The following is a 21,966-nucleotide window of genomic DNA, read 5'->3' as shown; positions in this document are numbered from 1 at the left end:
ATATGCTTCACCAAGGCACTTTTGTCATCTAACTTTCTAATACAATAAATATGCTCATGGATACGATTCCTAAGTAAACGATCCGTTTTGCCTACATAAAACGATGAGCATACACTGCATACAGCTAAATGTACTAACTGCCAACTCTTACAACTTGCATGAACCTTGAAGCTATAAATTTCCCAGTAGACAAATGTTCACATTTATTAGTACTGTTAATATACAAGCAGAAACTACATTGCTCACATCTAAGAGTACTTAAGCTTAGTTTATTCATACATCCTTCAACTCTAGGTTGTAAATTTTTATAACATAAAATGCTTTCAATGACTTTTGATTTTTAAAGTAAAATATGGGTTTGGGTCCCACTATATTTCTAATGCATTCATTGGCATTGTATTTTTGCTAGTGAATGTAAAATGTAATCACTATGTTTTGTTGCATAAATGTTAAATGTGTACTTGTCAATACTGAAATCTGGATTGTACTGAAGTTGGACAGAGATCAATCAGAATGCCTGCTCCAGTGCCCTAAAGTCATTAATGCAGGAGATGAGGGCTCCCAACTGTTAATAAGCTGTTCTGGTAATCATCAGTACACAGTGTACAGGGTTTGATTTCTTTCACCTCCATTTGCCTACTGTGTGACTCTGAGCAAGTCACTTAACCAGGCAGTACTCATGTGTTCCTCTAAAAAGGGACACTTGTGTCCAGTGGACTTATCCTATCAACAAATGTCTGAAAACTATGACTTTTAAAAGAAGTTAATTAACAAGATTGTGCAGATAGTTCCACAAGTAATGTATAAACTATGGTATAACCCATTTGAACTGGTTTGGTCTTCATAATGGAAATATACAGAGACAGTCTGTCTAGTGATTTTGGAATGCCATTGGTATTTCAGCCCCAAGATCATACTAAGTAACTCTCTGTGGAATGCTCTACACTTAGCATTTCCTTAATATACTGATAACGTAACAAGCACAATCATGCAAAATCTGAAGGTAATGCTACTCAGTGCTAGAAGTCTAAACCTCAAAGTGCATTATCTCGAGGCACTCCTAAAAATGGAGAACATCGATATCTGTGCAGTAACTGAGACCTGGTTCAAGGTTCCAGAGAGCACCCCTGCAATACTAGGCTACAACTATTACCACACTTTTCGGCCACCAAACCAGGACCGAAACACTAAAGGTGGAGGAGTGTCCATGTTCACAAAGGATATTCACACCACCAGGCTAGTTGCCCAACACAATGCACCTGAAATTGTCCAGGTGCAACTAATACTAGGTAAGACTGCAATCCAAAGTGCAGCTTGCTACAGATCCCCCACCATGCCCCAAGATACTCACTACACCTTTCTAAACATACTGGAAAATATTAAGATACAACCAAACACCCTAATACTGGGTGATTTCAACTACCCTGCCATTAACTGGGAAAACTACTCATGTACCAATACCTTTGCCCAACGGTTCTTGGAATTCATAAATTCCAATGCCCTGGATCAACTAATCCATTGTCCCACCAGGGGCTCCAATATCCTAGACCTGGTCATTACCAACATGGGAAATCGATGCTCCACACCTATGATCACCCCTTCATTGGTCAGGTCTGACCATAAGCTAATCACCATTAACATCCACATCCCACCTCCACCCCCCCAGTAAGGGAACCTCCATCAAAAACTTCTCCAAAGCCAACTTCATGCTACTTAAGTCAGAAGTGACAAATTTCATGGCACCCATGCAGACGGGAACTGAAAGTTCGACTGCTGAATCCTACACTAAGGCACTGTACGAGCACATCCACTCATGCATGAATCATGCCATCCCAAATAGAACTGAAAAAAGGAAGCCAACCTGGTGGTCCCCTGCCATAAACAAGCTTTACAACAAAAGGAAGAAACTGTTGCAGAAACGAGGAAAATCCCAGGATGCAAAAAACTCCCTTACCAGCCAGCCTTACCAGTATCCGTAAGATGCTGAGATCCCTCATAAAATCCTCCAAAGCTAGTTACAAAAATAAAATTGCCAAAAATTCTAAAGACAACCACAATGCATTCTATAGCGATGTCAAGAATCTAAATGGCAATGCTCAGATCTGCTCTGAGCTACTACAGAATGGCATTAAATATACTGATCCCAAGGATATTGCCAATATCCTGGCAGATCGATTCAGTGCCAACTTCACCCCCCCCTCTCACCCCCTAAAGGGCCCATCTTAATAACAAAAGATTGCCAAATTCTGGTAATAACAGCCACACAGGTAAAAAATGCACTCTCCAAAGCTAAGAATACAGCATCTATGGGACCAGATGACATCCCGGGCTGTGTACTACATGAACTACAAAATGAACTGGCACCTCAGGTGTCATGTTTAATCATAGCCTCACCTCAGGCTTCATGCCCACTGAGTGGCGCACCACTACAGTTATCCCAGTCCACAAGGGGGGATCTACCTTGGATCCTGGGAACTACCACCCCAAGAGTCTGATGAGCCTGATCTGCAAGGCCATGGAATGTATTATCATGGCATTATAAAGAAATTATAAAGGAATTATAAAGAAAGACACTGGCAACCACTGAGTTTGGGTTCGTGAAGGGCCAATCTTGTCTCTTGAACCTGATTGACTTCTTCAAATCAGTCTCCAGAGCTGTGGATGAGGATAAGGCAGTCCACACAGCCTATCTGGACCTCGCCAAGGCCTTTGACACCACCCCCCACTCTGGAATCATAGATAAATGTACTAAGCTGGGCATTAATCCCTACGTCACTCAATGAGTTGCCAACTGGCTTACTGACAGAACCCACACTGTAAAAGTAGCCAACTCCAAATCCAGCTCCAGACAAGTGACAAGTGGAGTACCTCAGTGTTCAGTCCTGGGACCGCTGTTGTTTGGCATCTACTTGTCTGAAGTACAGGCCAACACTAAGGGACTCTGGCTAACAAAGTTCGCAGATGAGTGCAAACTGGGAGCCATTATTGAATCCCCAGATTATGTGGATATTCTACAAAAGGGCCTTACAGAAACAGATGCTTGGTGCCAGAGTCATGGGCTCAAGCTCAATGCCAAGAAATGTATAGTTATCCCCTTTGAGAAAAAACATGTACCCATGAATTATCACATAGGTGGTATTACGCTAAACACTGAAAGTGTGATAACAGACTTAGGGACACAGGTGGACAGTGGTCTCATCTTCGATAACCACATCACCACAAAAGTCAGGAAATCCTTCCATGTGGCACACCTCATCACTAAGGGCTTTTCATCCAGTGAAAAGGAGGTCATTGTCCCACAGTACTCATCCCTCATTAGACTCATTATAGAATACAACGCCCCATTTGGTATGTGCCTCTCAAGACATCTGCAACAACTGGAAAGGCCACAGAAATACCTCACTAAAAGAATCACAGGCCTAAAGCAGATGCCCTATGCTGACCGTCTAAAAATATTCCAGCTATACTCTTGTCTCATATTGTCTACTCAGAGGTGATCTCTGCTTAACATACAAGGCCATGTCAAATCCAGAGCTGTTGGACATGCTACACTTAAAGAAATACCAATCCCTCAGAGCCACATGCTCCAGGGATCTAAACCTTGTCATCACAATGAACAAAACATGCTGGAGGGATAGGTTCCTGACCCAGAGACTCCCAAGACTCTGGAATAGACTGCCCATACATGTCAAGCAGAGCTCCTCTTTGGCCCTCTTCAAAAGGAACTTTGACGATTGGATGGGAGATAAGAAATTCACCCCAGGAATCACGTCAGTCGCACTGCTAGACAGGGGTCCAGGGAAGTAAATATTGTGGGAAGAAATAGCCAGGGAATTGTTATGGCTAGGCTTGTATAGGCTCTAGGGCCGATAGGCTCATAGGGTGGTACTAGGCTATGTGTATATTAAAGCGTTGTAGTCTGTGACCATAATGCATGTTCTTGCAGGCAGATATCTACAATATAAAATTGCTGTTAACCAAGTCAAGGAACTGATAAATCTTAGTTATATGGTCAGCTCAGGGCATCTGTCAATCTATTTCTTTGAATCACTGTATGTGCCCCAAGGATCTGTTTTGGGGGCCCTTCCTTTATCATATTTACCAGTGCAATGTCCTTAGTATGCCATTCTTCATTTGAGATATGTTCTGCACATGACACTACCACCTTCTGTACCTTCATATAATCAGTCATCCAATGTACCCATGACCTCCACTTAACATTTAGTAGCACTGAAACATTGTAAACACAACTTAAAATTCAACAATTAGTAAAAAAAAAAAAAAAATCAAGCTAATGTCCAGCAGAAGACCAGTACAAAATATGGGAACAACAGAAAACAATCACGTCAGTATAGTAGAGAGTAAGAGCCCCTACCACCACTCCCAGAGCTGGCAGCATTCTTCGGACCATGTGCTCTTGCAGTAGTCACTGAAAATTAAATATCATACAAATAAAATAATTCACTGCTGCTGTAAATTAGGTACACCATACAGGGTAAAACACTTCCTAACATTGGATGTATGCTTAACTACTACCACTGCTCTTGTCAGGTCATATTCTCCCTTTTCTTGCTATCCTACACTCCTCACTCTACTGCAGACTATAAGAAACAAATTACCAAGTATCCAGGTGTCCAGTGTTGTCTCAGGCCACTAAAATCCTAACCCTCAGTTCTCTATAGTAGTGAAAAAAAGGTCAGATTTAGTATCCTATTATAAAGATGAGTTGACACGTGTGCAAGTTGCTGACACAAATAATTAAATAATAGGCTGCAGGGTTTCAGAGATTGGACAGATAGAGGGTCCATTTTTGTGCAGGGGAACAGCCAGTGATCCTGTATTCCATTAACTTGAAGTCAGGGAAAGCTACCTGTACAACACATTCTGTCACAGTCATGAGTAGAGAAGTACTGGTCAGTCAAATGTGGAGCTTAATGTCCGAGTTTATTTTTCTTTTAAATCTTACGGAATATAAAAACTAGCACTGAATGTAACAGTTTATCATGAGCATATTAAAAACTTAATCTATACTAAATGTACTTTGTTATTACTACAATATGGGATACATAATTTTTTTCTGATAACTGCACAGTCGAACATTGTTTATGTAAATTTTTGGACATGAATGACATATCATAGTTATGGTCATTGAATATCAAGTTTATCACCATTAAGAATTAAGAAAATTATATAAAACTGTATTCTGCTTACTTCATTTCCTGTCTTCCTACAGCCCAAGTGCCTGGTCAGTATAAATGGGTGTCACTTTTTGCCAGTGAAGGATATGTCCGGATTTTTCTATCTTTCTTTACTTCAGTAAGTAATTTTGCTTGTGAGTATGACTTACCTTATTTTAAATGGGAATGTACCACTATAGTATAAAGTCTGTCACCCACACTTTACAGGTATGTGGAAATATATATCAGCTAAATACATTGCTGTCCAGGTAGAATACAGCAGTTAGCTTTGTTGTGTCCAGATTTACAGTTATACTTTCATAACTCCATACTAGAATAGACTGGTAGGACAACCCTTAGTTTATTATTATGACCTTCACAAACCTAGCAGTCAAATCCTTCACAGGGTTTTTATTAGATCACCTCCCCCCCCTACAAGCATAAGTTATCCTTCTCCATCATGGTCCAGTACTGTTCTAGATTTTCCTGAACTCACTATACTGAGTTTAACACTCAACACAAGCTAATTAACTGCAATGCAGATAGCCCAAATGGAGAAGGAGACACAAGACATAAGTACAAATTATTTAAAACATACTGATAATAAAGTATCTATAAGCTAATCAATCTCAAAGAAGGCTTTACCTGTAGATGATATGGACCCTCTGTATCAAACCATCTAGCAGAAAGGTTTCTGGCATCGTCAGGCTGTTATTCAGTCTGGCATGGATGTAAATGGATTAGTGTTCTCAGTAGACAGTTATATTAGCCTTTTAAAGCTGTGATCCTATAGGTCTTATCCATCCATCCATCCATCCATCCATCCATCCATCCATCCATCCATCCATCCATCCTTCCATCCATCCATCCATCCATCCATCCATCCATCCATCCATCCATCCACAAAACCTTTTTTCCCATTTTTGCACGAGGTTAGGGTCTGATGTTGAGAATTTTAAAATATCATTTTCTTATGAGCTAAACTACTGGAAAAGAGCAACTTGGTATATTTCATCACTCTCTGGTACTGGTCTACATCATAAGCATGAATGGTCAGAATGTTGACAACCTCTTGATCGACACATATGTGTAGAACATCCACTTCAGCGAATGGCCGCATCATCGATTTCTTTCCAGGGAAAGAAATCAGTTGGCCATTTTGTTAAATCTGCCCTTTTCCCCACTGTAGTGCATTCTCGGAGTTAGTATATTTAGTTAGGGGGGTGTGGGGGGCACAGCCCCCCCACATTGGGGTGTGTGAGTAGCGAAGCCCCCTATTTTATAGTGTGTCGTTCATATTTGGCCAACTGATTTCTTTCCCTTGGAAAGAAATCAATAATGTGGCCATTCGCTGAAATGGACGTTCGACACATATGTGTCGATCAAGAGGTTGTTGACATTCTGACCATTCGTGCTTCTAATATAGATCCTCTGGTGCACTGCAGAACTTAAATTGGACAGCAGTTTTGTATATTTCATCACACGCTGGTACATTTCAGACATGCAGTGGAAAGCAGTTTCAAGGAAAAGCTTATTTCTTATCTTCATACAGCTGCACTGCATAACAGTGCACTCTGTAATCAATGTCCCCTTGCTGTACAACACAAAACGGAATGCAGGTACAGCTAAAAATTCTGCAGTCATACTAATGAAACTAAACTTCTGCAGTAGCACAGCTTAATATTATAAAACTTACTACTGCAGGGCTAAATGTAACTGTAATAGCCTGCATTGTAAGTAATAACTGTAATGCAAGATTACAGAATAATGCAACAGAGTCACACATGATCACACACTGCTTATGAGGGTCTGAAACCATATGCAGAGACAGTGTATGTGGACTTCCACTCTTATGAAATGTATTATGTTGTGCACACACTGCTTATGAGGGGCTCAAACCACTTGCAGAGACAAAGTGTATGTGGACTTCCACTCTTATGAAATGTATTATGTTGTGCACACACTGCTTATGAGGGTCTGAAACCATATGCAGAGACAGTGTATGTGGACTTCCACTCTTATGAAATGTATTATGTTGTGCACACACTGCTTATGAGGGGCTCAAACCACTTGCAGAGACAAAGTGTATGTGGACTTCCACTCTTATGAAATGTATTATGTTGTGCACACACTGCTTATGAGGGGCTCAAACCACTTGCAGAGACAAAGTGTATGTAGACTTCCACTCTTATGAAATGTATTATGTTGTGCACACACTGCTTATGAGGGGCTCAAACCACTTGCAGAGACAAAGTGTATGTGGACTTCTACTCTTATGAAATGTATTATGTTGTGCACACACTGCTTATGAGGGGCTCAAACCACATGCAGAGACAAAGTGTATGTGGACTTCCACTCTTATGAAATGTATTATGTTGTGCACACACTGCTTATGAGGGTCTGAAACCATATGCAGAGAAAGTGTATGTGGACTTCCACTCTTATGAAATGTATTATGTTGTGCACACACTGCTTATGAGGGGCTCAAACCACTTGCAGAGACAAAGTGTATGTGGACTTCCACTCTTATGAAATGTATTATGTTGTGCACACACTGCTTATGAGGGGCTCAAACCACATGCAGAGACAAAGTGTATGTGGACTTCCACTCATATGAAATGTATTATGTTGTGCACACACTGCTTATGAGGGGCTCAAACCAGATGCAGAGACAGTGTATGTGGCCTTCCACTCTTATGAAATGTATTATGTTGTGCACACACCCCTTATGAGGGGCTCAAACCATATGCAGAGACAAAGTGTATGTGGACTTCCACTCTTATGAAATGTATTATGTTGTGTCCCATGAGCCATTTTCAGCTACTGACCATCTCCAACAATAGTATTGATTGATTTAACATCATCATCCTTGACCTCAACCCTTTTTTGGGTAATTTAAAGGTGGTATATTTGAGCTCATAGATTTGTATTCTCTCATCTTTCTCACTTTATTCACTATGTGTCTCCCTAAGATAATGTCAGCTATCCAGTACCCCCCAGACACACTAGCACTGCTTTTCTCTTTGCTGATGACTGATCAATGAGTACTGCGCTACCAACTTCTCTGCACTTTCATTAAACATTTATGGGTTTTACATCACAAGGTGAAAATGCATGTCCTTAATGATATCTTGAGCTACATAATAATGTTTTATGGTGAAAGAGGAGGGTCGGATACAGAAACAGTTAAATTCAGTCAATAATCTAGAGGGAGATCCCTCTTGCAGAAGAGGTAACTGATAATTAAAAGTGCTGAGCAACTGTATACCTGGGTAAAATACCATGTTAAAAGCCTACTGAATGAGGTAAAAAAATCTCAGCTTCTGACTGCTGCAACTTTAGCTCATGTCAAAGACAACAGTGGGAATATACAGACTTTGATAACTCTGATTCTTCCACTAATAATTGTACATATAAACCAAATAGCAAAAGCAGCCATTGCAGATCGTAGCTCAAGTAAAATCCAAAAACCAAAATGATCAGGACATTCAAACGGTTCTGAATGAAACTTTTATTGCAAAATCATTTAAAATATTAGCGCTTTCATCTAACTTATTGTAAACATCTTCATAAAGAAATAAAACTTCCTAAAAAGGCCATAACATCATGAAAACACTCTAAAACAGCCCCTTTTTATGTCAAACAGGAAGTATGTAACAGACAGAAAGTATGTTACAATGTATCAAAAGACCGCCAAAATTTTTAAAGTGACATGTGCAATTTAAAAATTACCTGTTCTGTTTAAAAACAATGGTGAAATGTTGTAACACTGAAAGACCACTGTCAACAAGTCAGACAAGAAAATATTAAAAGATCCACTTTGAAACTAAAAATAGCATTCCGCCACTGAATACTCTAAAAAATAGGGTGCAGAAAAATAACTTTAAAATATGCAGTCAAAGTTTAGAAGCCTTATATTTCAGTTCACTGATAATAGATACTGCATCATTTAAACCTGATACACTCATGGCATCCAGACGTAACTGCCAACATAATTATTTGTGCAGTAATAAATTCTGCCACTCCCCTTTGTTGTTTTCATCTGTAATCCTTTCAAGAATGGAAAATCTAAACTCAGAAAAATGTTTACAGCTTATCGCATGCCTTGCTAGGCACTTTTATTGTCTCTGTTTTAATGCTATACAAATGCTGATAAATGCATTTGTTAAGTGAATTGTTAGTCTTGCCTATATAAAAGGCTGTGCATGACTGACACTGGACAAGGTAAACAAGTTTAGATGTATAGCAAAAATATCTGTTCCTAGTAAGCCATCTTCTAACAACATCCCACAGTGTCCCACTTTAGTCATTTTCTATATACATACATTGTTTGCACCGGCCACATTTCAAAGTCTCAAAACTTCCAGTACACGATTCTTTATCTGGTCTCTCAGGAATTGTCTTGAAGTTTGGACAATTCTTATAGGTAGAAGAAGATATACTGTTGAAGTGACCTTTGAAGTCACTTTCGTTCTGTACTAGTGGCCAGTTTTTTTAATATAATATTCCTGATGTCTGCTGTATCTAAGGAATAATGAATGATGAGATTCCGATTACTTATATTCCTTCATTCGCCTCAGTTTAATCGGTGCATAACCCACGATGGATAATTAGAGGATACATTTTTGTTCTCTCTACCTAGATTTCTTCTTTGATCTTCTCAACCAACACCGCAGGATATCCATGATCCAAAAACCTGTTTTTTAATAACTCAAACTGTCAGGAGCACTTGTGCAGGAGTGTGTGGGTTTATGATATACAGATATGTCTTTGTCCATCACTATTCTTCAAAAGTTCAACATCCAAAAAGTGTATCTTCTGATTTTCGATGTGGGATGTAAACCTAAGAAAATTTGTTGATTTCTGCATTGCTGTTATGAACACCTCTAGTTGGTGTGGAGCACTTGACCAAATAAAATATATGTCATCCAAAAAGCAGCAATAGCTCTTACAATGCAGAAAATAGTCCTGTTAAAATACCACATCTTTTTCCCATTTTAATAAAACCTCATTAGCAAATGGTGGGGTGCAAGCTCCACCCACTGCCACCCCAGAGATCTGTTTAAAATATTCTCCGTCAAAAAACAAGAAATTACTGGACAGGGCTGTTTTCATAAAATCAGAGGTGAGTCTAAGTGTGTTGTCAGTAATTAAATGGGAATCCAGAATAATGTCACTGAACCATTATAAACCAATGTCATGCAGAATCACTGTGAATACATTTTTGACATACAAGCTGACCAATAGATTATATTCTCCACTGTGAATTTCTTACTTTATCAACAAAATCCCACGAGTCCCTCAAGACATGTTGAAAATCTTTAAAGAGATGTTTCAATTTGGTATCTAAAAATTTGCAAAAGGCTCGGTGAATGACCCACTTGCTGCTGCTATTGGTTGCAATGGTGGATCCAGTATGTTCAAATGTATTTTGGGGATAACAAATATTTTGGAAATAATCAGAAAAGACACCTTAAGAAAGTTGTACAAGTCCACAGAGATCTCCTCAAACAATAATAGTTCTTCCTACCACATGTCAATTGAACCATACGCAATGTGAATTTCATTCAGAGAAACTGGTTAGCATACATTGGTATCCATCAATAAACTAGTTATTCTACTGGTATAGCTAATTAAATCCATAATAACCAGACCTCCCCCTTTATCTGGTTTCATACACTGAATGTTGTTGTTACTGAGATTTTCAAGTAGCTGTTTTTCAATACATGTAAGATTGTAAAACATACATTTTCTTTTTGTTGCCAAAAGTTTTGTAATCTCGATCTCACAACCTTTTTCAAATGCATTAATAACTGGATGAAGGGGGGGGTGGTTGTATGCGCCTTTCCATTTCAAGTTCTGCATCACATTTTCATTGTTCATAATGTCCTCAATTACAATTGTTAAATTCATTTCTCTTGTAAATAACTTCAAATCAATTAAAGTCTGTTCTACACTTGCATGACCAACAGGAATAAAAGTGGAGCTTTTTAAAAATAAACCATGATGTTCAGGTTGCATTAAAATGTCTGTATAATTGTAGATGTTAAAATTATAGAATATTCTTAACAAGACACCGTACCAGAGGGCGCAGTGATCTCATCACAATTCACCAGTGGCTGAATGTGGAGAAATGTGTGGTCCTCTTAGACCACTGTGTTCTGTCCCCCCCCCCCCCGAACTGGTTGCATTAAAATGTCCGTATAATTGTAGATGTTAAAATTATAGAATATTCGTAACAGACACTATACCAGAGGGCACAGTGATCTCATCACAATTCACCAGTTGTTGAATCTGGAGAAATATGTGTTACTCTTAGGGCAGTGTGTTCTGTTCTCCCCCCTCTTGAACTGGTTTGTTTGTTCTGTGTTTGATTTTTATTTGTTGGCTATTCTGGCAGATTGTCTCAGGGGGTTATTGTCCTAAAGGGACCTTACTGTTTTCATGGACACTCTCATATTGAAATTCAGCAGGTTCAATCACCACCTCATTGGTGGGTGAATGTACTTTTTTGAGACTTGGGTTTCAAATATGCACATTTGATGTTGTAGTTATGATTATTTCTCTCTAGTTTCTTGTCCTTTGTCCTTTTGACTGGCAACATGCTTGCAGTAACTTGTTTAAACACATTTGAAGAATGCTTGTACTGGCCAACATTTAATTCTCATGAGATAGAGGAGACTGATTTAGAAACTTCCTCTTTTAAAAATTATTTTTCTCTTATTGTCTTTAATTAATAGGCAAGTGAGTTCAAGACTGGTATGGTCAAATAAATCTAAACGTTCCATGTGAAACAGGGAATTTTCTTCTATCCTCTGGTGGAACTTCCATATCTGAAGCCCCTTTGGTACATGTTGTCTTTGTACACTTTCACATAAAAAGTGATTGCCATTTGTAGTGATTTGAATTTAAATAAAGTATTGGGCAAAAACTTAATCTGCTTGTCTAATGACAACTACTGTTTACCTGGTGATCTAACAGAGCCACTTTCTTCAGAGATATTAAAAGAGTCCATCCATTTCAAAACATTTGCAGTTTCAGAAAAATCAGTTTGGGGAAGTCCAAATGTATTGCTACCCAAAGGGGGAAATTAATTGTTCATTTGCCTGTTGCTCCACTGTTGAAATTCTCTGAGCAACTGATAATTGTGTAGAATGCATCAATTCAGTGCCCCTTGAATGAGGAACAACTTAGTTAAGCTGTTGGCTCAACAAAGTCAAGTTACCCATCAAAGATATGAAATCCGTTATTGGAGAATTGTAAATAGACAAGTCGTCAGAATCCTTAGCTGACATGGTGGTTGCTCCTCAAAATTCCAAAATAAATCAAACAGCAAAAGCAGCTACTGCAGATGTAGCTCAAGTAAAATCCAAAAACTAAAATGATCAGGAGAGAGAAATGGTTCAGAGTGTAACTTTTATTGCAAAACCATTTAAAATATTAACGCTTTCATCTAACTTATTGGAGACATCTTCAGAAAGAAATAAAAAGACCTAAAAAGGCCATAACATCATGAAAACACTCAAAACAGCCCCTTTTTATGTCAAACAGGAAGTATGTAACAGACAGAAAGTATGTTACAATGTATCAAAAGACCGCCAAAATTCTTAAAGTGACATGTGCAATTTAAAAATTACCTGTTCTGTTTCAAAACAATGGTGAAATGTTGTGACACTGAAACCACTGTCAACAAGTCAGACAAGAAAATATTAAAAGATCCACTTTGAAACTAAAAATAGCATTCCGCCACTGAATACTCTAAAAAATAGGGTGCAGAAAAATAACTTTAAAATATGCAGTCAAAGTTTAGAAGCCTTATATTTCAGTTCACTGATAATAGATACTGCTTCATTTAAACCTGGTACACTCATGGCATCCAGACGTAACTGCCAATATAATTATTTGTGCAGTAATAAATTCTGCCACTCCCCTTTGTTGTTTTCATCTGTAATCCTTTCAAGAATGGAAAATCTAAACTCAGAAAAATGTTTACAGCTTATCACATGCCTTGCTAGACACTTTTATTGTCTCTTTTTTAATGCTATACAAATGCTGATAAATGCATTTGTTAAGTGAATTGTTGGTCTTGCCTATATAAAAGGCTGTGCATGACTGACACTGGACAAGGTAAACAAGTTTAGATGTATAGCAAAAATATCTGTCGCTAGTAAGCCATCTTCTAACAGCATCCCACAGTGTCCCACTGTAGTCATTTTCTATATACATACATTGTTTGCACCATCCAATGATATAATCCATTTAAGGTTTGTTTCAATATCATCTGCCATTATATGTTTCTCTCATACTTTAAAAGTCATTTTAATAATGCATACGTATTTAAAAAAAAACACTTCTGCCTTATGCCCTGCCACAACAATCTTTCTGATACCATTTTCAAAATAGCTATAGGCTGGGTTTTAGCTATTTCATCACCATGGCATACTCACAGTAGCTCTGTCATTCATCCCATCTGGCATCTCACATTCATCACCATGGCATACTCACAGTAGCTCTGTCATTCATCCCATCTGGCATCTCACATTCTGTGGCTGGTTTAGCATTCCTGGTACATTCTCTTTGTACTGTCCAGCTGGTGATAGTTCCCAGCACTGTGGCTGGAGAATATATTACAGAGCAAAATTAATTAGTGTCTCTTGTGTTACAATCCTCCCTCCATTCAAAAGAAGCCCTTTGTTTAATGTATCTCACATTAACATCACTATTTTCTTGTAATGCATTTTTCAAAGTGCATTGTGGGTGCTCATCTTTCATATGATCAATATTTCTATTCCTACCTCTATCCATCTGCTTCCCAACACCCTCTAGAGTTTACTGATTGCTAAACTTTCTACACACCATGAATGCGTTTCACTGCTTCCTGAATGAACCACAAAGGCTTTTTCATTCATACATTCACACTGCCTTTTGCACGTTTACTTTCCGTTTCCTTCATACCTCCCCTATTGACACAGAATACTTTGCTTGCTCCTCCCACCATTGTATTCAGGTGTTATTTTTCTGCTCATTTTGTTGGAGACAAGTCCCCTATAGTTTCACAGCTTTAGCTCACTCTGCCAGTGAAGCTAATACAATCTTAGCAACCAGTCATCAGCTGGAACCATATTTCCTCTAGTTCCTAATCTCATAACTTTCTGATCTAGTACTCTTTTTTTGTGTGAAGTGTTTGCATTCTATACCAGAGTACTTTTTAAAAACTCATCTAAAACAATTGTGTCCCCTTTAATTCCCAATATAAAAACATCTTAATTGGCAAAAGTCCATCCCTTTGTTTTCCACCAGAAATTTGTATCATTTCTCTTAACATATCATTTGCCTGGAACTTTTACAAGGGGTACACATACATTTATGAAAGTTCTCTCTCTTTTCACCAGCTCCCAGTTTAAAGCAACCCTTTTAGTGATGCGTTTGCTAGACTTTTCCCTAACTTATCACTTTGTTTCAACACCTACACATAGGCAATTCTTCATTGTCTCCATTGTGCACAGACATAAAACACTGACTGTGACACCAGAGATCAGGCACAAGGAGTGGACCTCGGTGCCAAAGAGTTAGTTTGAAGAGATACGAGGGAGTAGCTATTGCTGGCTCATCTAGCATGGAAAGGGAACATGGCATCCCCATGAAAGGGGGCATCTTCAGGTGCATGATGGAAAGTAGGCTCCAGAAAACACCAAAGAGGGCCTTATTTTGCACATAATGGTGCAAGTACTATGGGAATCCTTGGAAGCTCACATATGCTGTTAGCCAGAGACAAGTAGTCTGTGTAGTGTACATGGCAGTTACTGAAATATCCTTATCAGTTTTGCATGATAGTCAAACTGGCACCCATCTTTCTTTATCCTATTCACTACCTAGAATACCTAAATAAGATGGGGTGAACTGAACTGCTAATAAGGACCAGGAAGCCAAGACAGCAAGGTAGCTAAGCTGAAAAAAAAAAAAAAAAAAAACGGTAGATTGTAACTGAAAAAAAAAAGGATGGTTATCTCCTTCCAGGTATTCTACCTACCCCCACCATCTGTAAACATCTTCTATTGCATTGTTTTCCCACCCATGAAATAAAATCCCAAATTCTTTTCCTGTTATTGTAACTTGCCTAGAGGTACAATAAGCTCATCAAAGCAGACGGTGTAGCTATCAAAATTATTGGACTGGATCTGTTTGCACTATTCTAACACTGACAGCTCTGGAGTTTCTGCCACTGCTAGATCATTTGCTTCTATTATGCATAACACATGGCAGAGTTTCTATCCACATATTACTGTACTATCCAATTTTATACCCATTCTGACTTCTCACATACCCAAATTCTCCACCATGGCATTCCTTCCCATCTCTTCAGTCATGCTCCACTCTGTTCTACTTTATTTTTTTACTCAAAAATCTGTGTCACATGTGTCATTGCCACCTGTGCCACTTCCCACTTCCTCAGTCTTGTCACCTCTGCACCTGCTTCCAATCAGCTTACTTACCTGTAATCCAGTCTTAATTGTTCAGTTATCCTCTCCATGGATACATGGTCTTCCACACCCCTGAACCCTCTTGAACTGCCCCATGCCCTCCTTTTATCTTTTGTACCTAATGCCTGTATTTTGCATGGAACCAGATTTCACTACTTTCTGATGCCTGCTACTTCCACATTTCAGCTCTTCTGGCTCTCCACTCTCTTTTGTTTATTTACCACTACCTTGCTACAATGTACAGCTAATAATTTACATTCACCTCCTCTGCTCACCTATGCCCTCACCTCTGTTTGATGCACCTCCATGTTTTTCCATGCCCCACATAACTTGGTGCATTTGTACATCAGCCCACTACTCCTCCTGCTGCCACCTTTACCTATGCCAGTATAGCCCTGTGCCACCCATCTGAAGCCTTCTGCATTAGACCCTAGGTCCGTCTCTTATAATACTTCTTCACTGAACATCTTTCACTGCCAGTAAACCCTACATCCCCACTGTGTTACACAAATTTGCACAGTATCACCATAAAACATAGCCCCTGTTTCCCACCTCTCATGTTCTCCAAATCCCAGATACCATCAGCTGTCTTCCTTATTCATCTACTTCACATGGCTGGTTTTGCACTAAACACAAGTCTTGTATAAAACCCTTAAAGACAGCAGGAGCATTTCATAAAATGGCTACCTGCCTAACAAGTGTCAACAAAAGTGATGGCAAGTGATTTGAATACTAGGTGAAGCCGATTCAGCTTGTAGAATAAGTCAGTAACTTTTGCAATGAAAAGTATTAACATTTTTGAATACTTAAGTCTCTTTATAAGAACTTCATTATTTATAAACTAAAGCATATGTCTTACAGACATATCCATGATGTTCAGGTCTAGTGAAACTTGTAACATATAATAGGGCTTGAAACATACTTCATGTATGTGACATTTGCACTAACATTTTTACCATTCTACCTGCCCAGCTGAAATTAAGAGTGTTTTTCTGAGTGAGTAACTTGTTTTCTATAGAAAGGTCCTTCTGGATATTAGGTAAAATATGCTGTTCAAATGCATAAAAAAAAGTTCTGTACCAAAAAACATTTTTAATGTTTTTAAGTTAATGTGCTCCTTACCACTTTTTGCATTTTTATTGCTGCTTTGCAAATGTCATCTCAATTCCCACTTCTGTCTATAATTATTGTAACATTCTGCATAGGAACAAGCCAATAGATGAACATTTTCCGATGTCAACAAAAGATTTCCTGCTTCCTCTTCCTGCTGAGACTGACTGCATGCTTCAGGTAAACAAACAAATTTATGTTTGAATGTGTCTTTAAGAACTATGTCATGAAGTATGTTGATTTTTGACAGTGCTTATTTTGGATGGCCTTACGGATCAGATTACTAGGCATTTAGCAAGAACAGCAGCTTTTTTTTTGGGGGGGGGGGTCAAGATGTGTCTTTAGGTTGTAGCAAACGCTAAAAATATTCAAGTACATCAAAAGAACAGCCTTGCCATTTGTACGTATTATTCCCGGTAAGTCAGGCAAGAATCGTTTTTGTAACTTGGCATGCTATCCTGGGATAGATACCAAAAAAGATGTATTAGCACTATCAGCAGCTACACTAAAACCATAGTTTTGATAGTGCAAAAACAAGAATTAATGCTAACACTTGCTAAAAATTTGTGTCAGTATGGTTTGTGATGCAAAATGGTTGCAACTAGGATTGTGTCTGTGTGGTTTGTTTTTATTTATATAAATGTATGATCGCTTATGTTGTAAGTGATGGTTTAATAACAATGTTTCTTGTTTGAAAAAAGGGGCAGGAATTAAATAATTTATGTAATGTTGCTTAGGTTATATGATTATAGGTGTTAAAAAATTTGCTAACAAGTTTAATCAGTTTTTGCCCACATATAGATAATTCGGAGAACATTACATAACAAGACAGCTTCTCAGGGGTCTTCCGTAAAAATGGAAACGAGGTGCTGGTGGTCTTAGCTGCTTAGTACAGAATAACAGAAATAAAACAATTAACCAAGTGCCTAAAATCTCTTTTTAACAATACCATTGTGAATGCAAATTAATACCTGTGCATTAAGTACAGTTTTAGATTTCTCCCTGAGCACAACATGCCATTAAAGTTGTCCTGTCTTGTGTAATGTCAGATGGGTAGAGCTTTCTTTATAAAGTGCCAGGGAGGATTCCTGTCATTTAGATTAATAAGCACAATACTGTTTTGGCTTCTAGACTCAAGGACTGGAGGAGAGCAGAACATCTGAGGCATATGACCAGTGATGCTTTACTCTCAGATGCCAAAATGCCCCCCACTTACATGACTCATATACATAAGTTACTTTTTTTAAAGTTGTACTGCATCCCGTTTTCTAAGACAAATGCATACTGTTTATACCTGTACACTGTGCACTTCCAGATGCAGATTTTTCTAGTATATTAGACTTTAAGAATAACTTTTCAATTGAAAAAAGAAAGCTATATGTTAGTATCTATTACTGATATTTTTACCCATAATTATCATTAGTATTCGTATTATTGTTACTTTGTTACTGCTATATCTGTTATTATTGCTGGTGTTGTTTAGTACTGTATGCGTAGTGCCATTGCTGCTGTGTCTTGATTGCATTTATTAATTTTGACTTCATATATTGCTGTGTATTAAACTTTCTATTTTCCTGGCGTATCATGTAATGGTGTGTAACAGAAATACTGAAAATAGACAACATGAAGCCATACCATTTAAAATATATGTCTCCCTATTTCAGCAAAAGGCATGCACTTAAGGTTTGTTTTCCTAGTAAAGAGGCCTTTGGAATGTTCAGAAACAAGTGTTCAACATGACACTGAAACACAGGGCCTTATTTAAAAGACATTTGGCTAACATCTCCACTGAGTAGCTGTTTTCAACACAGACTAAAAGGTGGCATCAAAAGAAAAATGGAGCTGAAAACTTAAACCCATGCTCCATTCTACTTCTTGGATATTAAGGTGTTATGATGTCAGAAAGGAGTAATAATCTCAAAGGATGTAAAGGTGATATCTGCAATTCCACCTCTTTGTTGATGTGTTGTCAGGGCCGGTGTTAGCATTTGTGGGGCCCCACACAGTCAAGGATGATTAAGGGGGCCCTGGAGCCACAGGTATTGCAGGTGCCTAAAGCTGTCTATGTAGTTAGTATTAGTGGAGAGAATGTTCACCACCAGGGTATAACTAAGCCAGGGGCACTATGTCATTCGTAAAATATTTAATGGAATTGTAAGCCTGTTACTTGATAAAAAACCCAGTTACTATAACCAGATACATCTTTGAATTTTAAAGGAGATAGAAATAAGAATTGTTACCCACCTGGTTTATTAAGTATACAATCTTACTGTACTAGCTTTTGTTAGTTTGACAAACATGTTGCAAGCTACCAATATAAGATAACTTGCTGTGGTTTAGGGCCCCCAGGAACAGGGCACCCCTCAGTGACTACAGGGTTCCCTGGTGCCTAAAGCCAGCTATATGTGTTGTCAATCAAAGAGATAATGTACTGTGGGAAGATAAACATCCAAAGTAAAGGCTGGTATACATCAACTGTAGAAACAGAGCAATGAAATTCCAAACCCTCTTTGCTCTGAAAAGACATGTACAGTAGTGAAACAAACTCATTTTGGATAGTCAGGGAGAGACTTTTCAGCCATAGATTTTCAGTCAGACAGGATGAGATTTGAAGAATAGTTAGAGACTTAATTTATGCTTCCTGTTCCAGACATACTTGGATTGTGTTTGCTGACAGCTAACAAGCAAACAGACACTGAATAGGCTCTGGTAAAGGACAGACATAGGTTTATACAATCTGAAAAAGGAACCAAAGTCTGTGTTATTGCATTTTGTCAACTCTGAGATTGGCAAATCCAAATGGTGGATCCATTCTTAGTGAGGAAAAGTGGAGTATGCCAGACAGGAGCATTTAACCAGGACTCTGTGCAATTGAATGGGACTATAGCCTACAAGAGGAGCCATCATCAAGAGGAAGGAATCACCACAAGTTTTGTAGACCTCCCAAAATGATAGTGAAGAAAATGCAGAACTATTTCACTGTGACCCTCGAGGGCTGGACTTGTAACTCTTGTTTGAAATGAAGACTTTGTATCTTACATGCTTTTACATATGGCCAGGTATGGCAAATAAGTAGTTTGATGATGAACTGGTAGCAAAACATTTGAGAACCATTAATATCTATCATAGCCTGGTACTGCTAATAAGAATGCTAATAAATTACCCAAGGAGAATGTCTTGTCAAAACAATTAGGCTGGAATTTAATCATTTATATTATAACCCATGCATTTGTTTGTGGGTGAGAATAAACTGGTTCAATGCTTATTTGTTCCCCCTTGCAAAACTTATTGTACTAGGTTATAATCAAGCCAAAATTAAAACAGCTAATATGTACTCAGTTGAATTTTCTATAACAGAATTTATTAGCAATAAGAAATCAATTAACTTAATTTCAAGTAGACTTCAATCAATAAAATGGACTTGCTGTACAGGATGAAGGTCAGAAATACATGATATCTGTATCTCTTTGTTTGCACTTAGCCATTCCCTAATGTGGCTCACAAAATGTTCAAAAACATATATATTTTTAGTTAAAATAAAGTGCTCTTTTTTACCTTTAAATAACAGACATTGCATGCCAGACAATTCCTCTCTGAAGCCACAATATAGTTTTATCATTAGCTTAACATGTTTTGCATCATCTGGCTATACAGTCATTTCTGTGTTTTCTCTTGTAGATATTTTCAATCCATGTATTATCTCTTGCATCACTGGAAGGTATGTCACAACCCATAGGACCTTCAGATCGTCTTTCAGTACATTTCCTTGTACTCGCTTAGATAAACTCTACTGAGCATATCAGCAATTTGCATCAGGCTTTTCAGTTTATACAGCACTCCAACATCATACCTCTAAAGTATCAACAACACTCATTGCAATCTGGTTGGTGTTTTATGTCATGACTTTTTGAAGATGCTTTGTAAGGGTTAGTGATCTCTTTCCACAATAAATATCCAATACTTGAATCAGTGACATTTCTGACAATGAGACTACAGCTCGCATTAATTTTCTCCTTCCCAGTATATGCAGATCTATTAAAGCTCTCAATGTGCTTCAAGGCCTTTTGGCTAACATCAACTGTAGTAGGCAATAAGTCTGCCTCTTCACAGAATTACTGCTTCTAGCCCTTTGACAGGTATTGTACCATCCCTTGGAATCACATTAATGAAGATCATTTGAAGGAACAGCCTGGGGATGGTCTACCAAAGCTTCTATCATGATCTGACCATCTCCAAATTATGGTTTGTGTAACATGACATAAGGACTTTGGCAGGTATTACATCATCCTCAGGGATCACATTAATTAAAGTTTGTTTCTTTTGGATACCTACAATGGCATTTACCTTATCAGCATTTGATTGTAACCCATTGACAGTTAGAAGATGACCCAACAGTCTGACTCTTTGCAATGTTCAATTTCAAATCTAATAACCATAGTCTATTTAGTTACTTAATCCAGTGCCTAGTTCTTCTTGGTAGAAATTCAGAGCAAAATGTCTTCAATAATATTTACATCTTCCAGTCTTCCAACCCTTCAATCATATCAGCTACAACATTTTGAAAGACTACTGAAGGTAATGCAATGCCAAATAAACTAACTTGAATGAAAAATGCCACAGAAATAAATCAAGCAAATTTGTCTCACAGCTCCCTTGGAATCACTGCTACCTGATCTAACCCCATAGAGATGCATTATTCATTCAGGAATATCTGGAAGTCATACAGAGGCAAATGCAGTGTGACACAAAATATATAGCTTCCGTGGTCAAATATAATTCCTTTGGGCTTTGGGAAATTAAAATGTGATCAAAACTTTTGTCTCTGGCACTACTGTTTAAATAAAATTATTATTAAAACAAGGACACTTACAGAGAATAAATAAATAAGATTTTTTATGCTTGTTTTTCCTCCTGAGGGATGGTTGCTGTAAGACGCACTGTGGAGATTACTTCTTTGCATTATCTAGTTTTAGGAATTTATCTTCAGGATATAGACATTCGCACTGCACATTAATTTCACCGATTAAGGGAAAAGTCCACCCCAAATAAATGTCTAATAGGTATCTTCAGTAAGGAATGACAATTTCACAGAGTATGTTAAAAATCTCCCATAGCCATCTGTCCCACAAAAAGTACAAACACTTCAATAATAAATTGTAGATTAGGAACTATACATAAAGCTACTTAAACAGATAATA

General features: G+C 38.1%; 1 protein-coding gene across 1 annotated transcript in view; it reads left to right on the top strand.

Annotated features, from left to right (window-relative positions):
- LOC122815992 (bile acid-CoA:amino acid N-acyltransferase-like) overlaps positions 1 to 21,966 on the top strand; it is a 351,946-nt gene that overhangs the window by 177,138 nt on the left and 152,842 nt on the right. Inside the window, exons 7-8 of the mRNA XM_044088870.1 lie at positions 5,234 to 5,316; positions 16,864 to 16,948. Coding sequence (XP_043944805.1) covers positions 5,234 to 5,316; positions 16,864 to 16,948 — 168 coding nt within the window. The remainder of the gene's footprint in view (positions 1 to 5,233; positions 5,317 to 16,863; positions 16,949 to 21,966) is intronic.

Source organism: Protopterus annectens, chromosome 11.part0 (assembly GCF_019279795.1).
Source record: "Protopterus annectens isolate FY-2018-M chromosome 11.part0, PAN1.0, whole genome shotgun sequence".
NCBI classification, from domain to species: domain Eukaryota; kingdom Metazoa; phylum Chordata; order Ceratodontiformes; family Protopteridae; genus Protopterus; species Protopterus annectens.
This window is presented reverse-complemented; position numbering and strand designations above follow the sequence as displayed.